This window comes from Enoplosus armatus, chromosome 7 (genome assembly GCF_043641665.1).
Source record: "Enoplosus armatus isolate fEnoArm2 chromosome 7, fEnoArm2.hap1, whole genome shotgun sequence".
NCBI classification, from domain to species: Eukaryota; Metazoa; Chordata; class Actinopteri; order Centrarchiformes; family Enoplosidae; genus Enoplosus; species Enoplosus armatus.
The window spans coordinates 19,501,875-19,509,787 of NC_092186.1; the positions used below are offsets into that span (position 1 = coordinate 19,501,875).

The 7,913-nt window shown below is 37.6% G+C and overlaps 2 protein-coding genes across 2 annotated transcripts in view; one reads left to right on the plus strand and one right to left on the minus strand.

Annotated features, from left to right (window-relative positions):
* kank3 (KN motif and ankyrin repeat domains 3) overlaps positions 1-3,122 on the plus strand; it is a 28,129-nt gene extending 25,007 nt beyond the window's left edge. Inside the window, exons 11-12 of the mRNA XM_070908678.1 lie at positions 1,253-1,354; positions 2,395-3,122. Of these exons, the coding sequence (XP_070764779.1) occupies positions 1,253-1,354; positions 2,395-2,457 (165 nt within the window). The 3' untranslated portion in view covers positions 2,458-3,122. The remainder of the gene's footprint in view (positions 1-1,252; positions 1,355-2,394) is intronic.
* Positions 3,123-5,499: 2,377 nt separating this feature from the next.
* On the minus strand, positions 5,500-7,150 carry LOC139287914 (GTP cyclohydrolase 1 2-like). Its single transcript, XM_070909129.1, has 6 exons — positions 6,880-7,150; positions 6,626-6,735; positions 6,391-6,446; positions 6,259-6,290; positions 6,034-6,118; positions 5,500-5,629 (listed from the first exon to the last, which is right to left on the minus strand). Exons 1-6 carry the CDS (start codon positions 7,148-7,150, stop codon positions 5,500-5,502), a joined length of 684 nt encoding a protein of 227 aa, XP_070765230.1.
* Positions 7,151-7,913: the final 763 nt, after the last annotated feature.

Genomic DNA, 7,913 nt, shown 5'->3' on the forward strand with positions numbered 1-7,913 from the left:
TCGCTTGTTTTTTTTTTGTTAATCTGCACAGCCGTGTGTTTTAAAGCGATTTTACAGAGGATTGGTCTGGATGCTCGAAGAGAGGCCAGGCAGACAGATATTTGAGCGTTCACATCTGTGCCAGAATGAGTTGGCCATTCAGAGCAGGCAGCCCCTGGATTGAGTTTCCGTGCAGCACAGCTGGACCGAGAGATGGACCAGGGGGGATGGAAAACATTTGGAGAAGCCCCCACCTCCCCAGTCCTCCGAAAACACAGAACAGCATGATAAACCATGACTGTAAGACAAAGTGGAGTTATATGTGTTATATGTAGGGCTATTGCTGAGCCTTATTTAGTTCGATTTTCAGTTTATGCACTCTTTTAACGAGAGGTGTAAGGGTACACAACTTTTGTTTATAGCTACACTGGTCAAAGAGCGGAACGGATGAAAACAACCCGTTGAACTGAAGTTGAGTGTATTTATTTCTCTAAAACCGAGGAAATCAAATAGGCTAAACCATTCCCAACGGCTTCAACAAATGCATCTATTACACGGCTGAAATCCTGCTGTCCCATAAATGAGAAATGAATTGGATAACAATATCTCGACTGACACAAACGCCGAACATTAACAATCATTTTATAAGGATCCCTTGAGTTAACCCTAACCCTTAAATCTCATGACCAAGATTATGTACTGAGCGGGCCACAGTGGAGAAATAAAAATGCTGTTTTATGTGTTTCTTTTTTCTCCACTGTAGTGAAAATGCACTGAACCAGTCACGTACCAAACTGTGGATTTTGTGTAGACCTCTACTATCAATCAGAGCAACTTACACTGACTGTAGAAGAATAAGCTGTAGAATAAGATTCAATTTCAGGTTTTCCAACATTACATGAAACCTATATTACTCCTTACTATAGCTTTTATAAGGTCAAAACCACCGGATCTTTCTTACTGTAGATTTATGTTGTATCCTGCCTGCCATGTTTGATGTAAGTACAAAAAAATGCTGAGGATGCAGGAGGGATGACTAGCCAATCGAGGATCCCAGCATCCATCACAGGAGTGATGTAACACATCCAGACAGAGGAACAGCCTTGTAGTGCAGAGCGTGTTGAAGCGGCTGGAAAAAGGAACAACCATGTGTTATGTCGATCACGCGGTCCATCTCAAACTGTAAAGCTTTCTGTTCTAGTTAGAAAGTGTTTGAAGGGTCAGTGAACTCACTTTGAACTCTTCTGTTCTCCCCTCTCTCCTCCGTCTGTAGGATGGCAGCAATGCTCTGTCCATCGCACTGGAGGCGTCTCACAACGACACAGCTGTGCTGCTCTACGCCCATATGAACTATGCAAAGTCCCAGACTGCTGTGGTGAGTCTACCCTCCCACACCACCTCCTCCTCTGTGGAGACAGGGCAGTCACACTTTGTGAATTTGACTGATAAAATGGCTGCAATTTTGCTAGGAAATGTCATATTAAATCATTATATTTTACAGTATAACATGTTACAGAAGACAAAAAAACAGTGAAATAAACGAAGTTACAGACTTGAGTCCCAAACTTCAGCTTACCTTACAGCAAAGTCACCTTCAGTTTAATGCAGACTTGTCTGGTTCCATTTTTATCACGTTTAACAGCCTGAAAAGAGAGAAAGAATAAATATCAACATTTGGAGTCAAGACTTGACTTTTTAGTTGGCAGTGGTTCATTTTTAGGGTCACAAGCTGAAAGGTTTGAAAGCCATCAGCTTTAAATCTGCTGGGAGGTGGCATGCAAGCAGGCGAAGTCAGCGCAGGTCACACTCACAACATAACTGTACAGTGAGCAATGTCTCTTGTATTTAAAGAGGGAAGGATCAGTTCCACGGCAGCGCTCCAGCTTTAGTTTGGGTGTGGGCAGCACTGACTGAAGGTGCACTGCTGCCCCCTATAGGTGCTGTCAAGGCAGTGGTGGAAGAAGTATTGAAATCATTTACTTAAGTAAAAGTAGAAATACTTAGAAATACTCAATTACTCAAGTAAAAACATAAAAGTATTATCAGCAAAATGTACTCAAATTACTAAAAGTATTATAGTAGTGTAAGTATTCGTTTGTCAGTATGGGCCCTGTCAGTGTTTAATCATTATATTACGGGACCATTATTTTTGAGGCATTAATATAAATGATGCGAGTAGATTGTGTTTTCTGTTGGAGGGGAGAAAACTGAATATTGTAATTACTGAACATTTCCATGAAATGAATCTGAAATTACAACGTTAATACAATTTTGAGTACACTTAAATGAACATACCAATAACAGCCAACAATAAAGAAGTGTTTCCCTCAAGATTAAATGGCTCTCAACCCTTCAAACTTAACTTGCAGAATAATGAATAAAAGTTGACCCTGCTCTTCGCATTGTTTCTTTCAGGGGAGTCCGAAGGCCCAGCCAAGGAGCCCCACCAGCCCCCACAAGCCCTGGCCTTCAGACTGAGAGGATCATGGCCGCTCGTGTATGCGGACAGACCAGCGAACATAACTGGATCTGAGCTGTGAAAAGCTCCACTGGAATTTACTTAAATATATATGTATTTATATATTGCCATATGTCCTGCATTTATAAGTATTGTTAATATGAGAATATTATTTTTCCATAAAAGTCGTGAATGGTTTTATTATGTTCTTGACTAATATGAGCTCCTAGCATGTCTAAATGAGGTCTCCAGCGCTTGTTTCTTCTGTGACAGGAGATGAGACCTTACATTTATTATTTGCACTCCATTAATATTTTACGGTTAAGGGCAACACACACTGACGCAACAATACGCATCAAGAAACGTCACTTTCTGACAGTGCATCCCAGTGTCGACGCTGCAGAAAATGTATCGCATTGACTGCCTGGATTGGCACATCCTGGATACTCTGCCTTGACTACTTCTGTCTGCATGTCATGTCCAGAGTGTGCGTCAAGTGACTCGACACAGCCCGTGTGTGTTGCCCTCTCGTCTTCCCTTTCTGTCCTGCCTTGGTTAACTGATCTGTGAACCTCTTCACCATCATAGTCTGCACTAACTGTCCGTGCATTGTATGTTCATATAAATATATACGTAAATATATATATGTATATATATATATATATATATCTATTCATGTCTGAAATAAACATATTTACATAAAAGTTGATGGAAAAGAAAGTTTCTGCAAGCATTACAAACAAGTGTTCTTTACACTGAGTGAAGGTGGCGTTCACAAAGACTATCTCTTCTAAAGAAGATGTTTTATGCACTGGAGTCTTGATGTTGAGCACCGTCACACCTGTGGGTTTTCTACATTTTTCTACCACCTAGCCAGCCTATAAAGCATTAGCAAACTCACAATTTAGCAAGCTAACATTAAGGTAAGCAAACTTATTGTGAATAAATCAAACATTACATTCCTACCTGAGCTTTGAACAGAGGGACCCATGAGTTGCTCATGTGGAACTATTTGTTCTCTGAAGCATCTGAAAACAGACAATTAGAGAAGGTAATTAATACGGAAGACAATAAATACATTTTGAAAGTTAATTGATAAATAATTGAAAAAAAAGAAAAAAAGATGAGTAAACAAGGTAAGACTTGTTTGTGGCTACGTCGAATCAAAAAGCAATGCCATTGTATAGATTGTGCTGAAAATGACACATCTTAATATGCACAGAATAAATTGAGCAAGTTTTGTCTGAAATGGGTTACCAATGGTGGAAGAAGTACTCAAAACTTAGTAATAACACAGTGTAGAAATACTCTGTTATAAGTAAAAGTCCTGCATTCAAAATTTCACTCAAGTAGAAGTGCAAAAGTATTAATATCAATATACTTAAAGTACCAAAGGTAAAAGTACTAATTATGCAGAATGGCCCAATTCAGTATAATGTATATCATTGTATTATAATTATTGATACATTAATGTGTACATCACTTTAATGTTGAAGCTGGTAAAGATGGAGCTAATTCTAATTACTTTATATACTGATGGGTAGGTTGTGAAGGGATCAATAAAGTCCAATCTTATCTTAGCCTATAATAATACATTTATTTGTTGATTATATAACTTATATATAAGTTCTCAAATAAAGCCCTCTCATTCAAGTATTCAGAACCACACTGAAAAATACTATATTAAAAGTAAAAGTCCTGCATTCAAAAACGTACTCAAGTAAAAGAACAGAAGTACTATCAGCTAAATGTACGTGTAAAAGGTACTCGTAATTCAGAAAATTTGCCCCTGTGAGTGTTACCATGTATTATATTATTGGATTATTAGCATTTTACTATTGTAGTTTGTCAAGATGAAGCTAATTAACTAATTATAACACACATTATAAACTGATCATATGATTTCTATATCAAATCTTAATCTGCAAAGTAATGAGTAACTAAAGCTGTTAAATAAATGTAGTGCAGTAAAAAGTACAATATTTCCCTCTGAATTGTAGTGGAGTAGACGTATAAAGTAGCATAAAATGTCAATACTCAAGTATAGTATAAATACCTAAAAGTTGTACTTACAGCACTAGCGGTTCACATGTTTAACACTGATGCACTGCAAACAAATCCATTTACAGTGGACACTTAATTGAAATGTAGATTCGCCATCATGCAACTAAATACTTTGGCAAACTGAAAGTTTAAAGTCATTTTTTAGAGGACATTTATCTCACAGCAGATCCTCTGATGGGCTGTCAGATTAGAAGAGGATTGTCAATGAACTGTGGTTTCTCCACAGACTGTTTGTAGAGAGTATAATATGCATGTAAATCTTCTAATTATGAGATAATTAGAGAACTATCTTACGTCAATTACACTCATGTAACTAAACAGGGTTAATTTAGTTTTGAACAACAGTCACAAGAACCACAAAGTGAGTATCAATCCATTATTTGGTTATTTTGAATTTATTTAGGGAGATCAACTTCTGGTTTAAGAGTGTGTACAGGTTTTGCTGTAACTTTAAAAATGTCTTTAAATAAACAAAATCAGACAGATTATACTCCATGCATTAAAAAAGTACTGTTAAAATAAGATAATTCTTATTAATCCCTCAGTGGGGAAATTTGCATTGTTGTTGCATCATTAGTCATGGCAGCATTGTGACAGTCAGCAAGCTGGACCTGACGTGGGCCTGCACATTAATGCCTCTCAAGCTATGAAGATTAGATTAGATTCAACACATCTATTTGCCTTTATGAAACATGTATTTTATGGAACCATACACTCAAAATAGCTTTGTTAGATCTACAGTAGGAGGCTTCAAGGTAAAAATAACTGATATAATACTGTTTACTCCATTACATTAATTAAATATTACCATCAATTATCAATTTCACATTCCTTGTATCTGATATTTCAACTGCCTTAACTTAACACAAACAAAGATATCAGCTCAAGTAAGAACACTGTATAACACAAGTATAACATATGGAGAACTCAAACAACATGTGAGTGGTTAAAACACAATACAATTCCCTCTCTTGATCTGTTGTTGAGGTAAAACCTTTTCACTTCCTCATTGTGAGAGCAAGGAACTCCTGCCTGGTCTTGGGATCCTCATTAAATTTTCCCAGCATGACACTCGTGATAGTACTGGCGTTCATCTTCTGCACACCTCTCATCACCATGCACATGTGGCTGAAACACACAAAGAGGGTTGTTTAAAATACTGATTTACACAGGGACCATATAATACTGTCTACTACACCAGCTTATGTGCTAATAGTAGTTTTATAGTTGCATTTCCATGTTTCTCAGAAGCATGTTACAAATAAATCCACATATTGTGTTACAATTAAGCTATAATACAATAGACATGACAGATGGATGTGTGATGTAAAAATGATATGTAATGTAGGTCATCTTAGTAATGATATGTGGCATGTTGCAAATGTGTTCGACACTGCATGTAGCACTATCAAAGTAGCCATGAGACGTTAAAACCACCTACATCCAAGAGAGATTAAGAAGACACATTCCAGTATATTCTTACCAAACGCATATAATGACTGCAAGGGATGCAACAACAGCTGAATACTCACGCAGCCTCAATCACCACAGCTACTCCAGCAGGCTCCAACGCCTCAGAGATGGCTGAAGCAATCTGTTTGGTTAGACGCTCCTGAACTGTGGAGAAAGGAAGATATTAAATGTGATGTAGGAACATAAAACAAATTAAAAGATAAAGATTACAGATAAGATTATGTTGTTACAAAGGAAGACATAAGAGTATAAGAGTATACGGTATTATTGCAGTTATTTTGTACCTTGAAGCCGCCTGCTGTAGATCTCAACAATTCTGAAACAAAAAAAAAACAAAAACAAAATGAAGAGAATGAAACAGATGTTTATACATATATGTGTGTGTGTGTGTGTGTGTGTGTGTTTTAATCACCTACCTTGCAAGCTTGCTGAGGCCGACCACTCTCTTGTTTGGGAGGTATGCTATGTGAGCCTGACACATTGGAACAAATCATGAAGTCTACGTTAAAAATGCAGTATATTTAACATATTTGTGAAAATGATTTGTACAAAATTTGATGCATAACGATATTATCTGTTAATATACGTTAATATCAATTATAAGTAAATATTAGTTTTGAAGTACTTTGAAAAGCTTTGTCATTAAATTACCTTTCCAAAGAAGGGCACCAGGTGATGTTCACAGAGAGAAAACAAATCAATGTCCTTGACGACCACCATCTCTTCATGGTTTTCATCAAAGATTGCATCGTTTAAGATATCTGTGAGAAAATTAAAGGTTAGAGCAAATAAAAAGTTGACAGACTGACTGTGTATTAATCAGGATCTAGCATTTGACATAATGATTTATGAGACCAGGACAGTCAAGTTTAGCACTACTGAAAACTTCATAAGACCGTACTCACCTTGAGTTGTTTCTTTGTAGCCTTTGGTGAGGAACTGCATGGCTTTGGCTGCACGTAGTGGTGTACGTAGAAGTCCCTCCCGGTCGACGTCCTCTCCCAGCTCACTCAGTATGGTGGTGTAAGCGTTCTCAATGTGAGACAGCTTGTCTGCATCTGCAGCCTCCTTGGAGGCCTTCTCGTCTCTGCACAAACCGTTGTGTTTAGACTCGATGCACATGTTCAGGTACTCTGCAACTACTCCATTCATCTCTGAGGCACTGTGATTCTCCATTCTGGCTCTTTGCTCTACTTTCAACAGACACTGCAGGACACAATGAAACAAGCCCAGTGGTACGCTGTTGGCTCAGTGGTCTCAGAAAGGACGTCCCCTGGTATTTATACCCTGATGTGGAGCCTTCAGGCTGCAGCATCACAGGAGCCTCAAGACACCCATGCAGGAGAAATCAATTTCAAATTCTCTTGCAACCAATGCCATGGATTAGCATTTGACTGATCCTGCGATTTAAATGTAAATACCTAGAAGTCCCATGCTCTGATTTGAGGTCACAGAACATGACATATTCATCAGATCAGAAAAATTCATTTACATACATATGCCAAGCCACATTTTGTTCATGTTGAGATGAAAAAATACAGCTCAAAGTCCAACCAAAATCCCAATTAGTCACCCATTTTTGCAGTCAAAAATAATGTACATTAAAATACAATACATCTGTTACATTTACATTATACTATTTAATGCACATGACTCATCAGTCCCAGTTAGGTGACTGTCAGCATGTTGCCATGACCAATGAAACGTGTTTAATGCCATTAGAATATTAAATGCAACACTGCTATTCAGCTCAATATTACATAATGGAGAGATACTATCTGGGAAATCACTAAAGCCGGTTAGGAGCACTCACCAAGACTCACACCTCATTGAGTAAGTAAAACATAAAACAGTTGTTGTTATTATATTACATGTTGACATCCTGGCCATTTTAGGACCAAATGTGTGATTACATGAAACTCAATGATAAAAAGCCTAT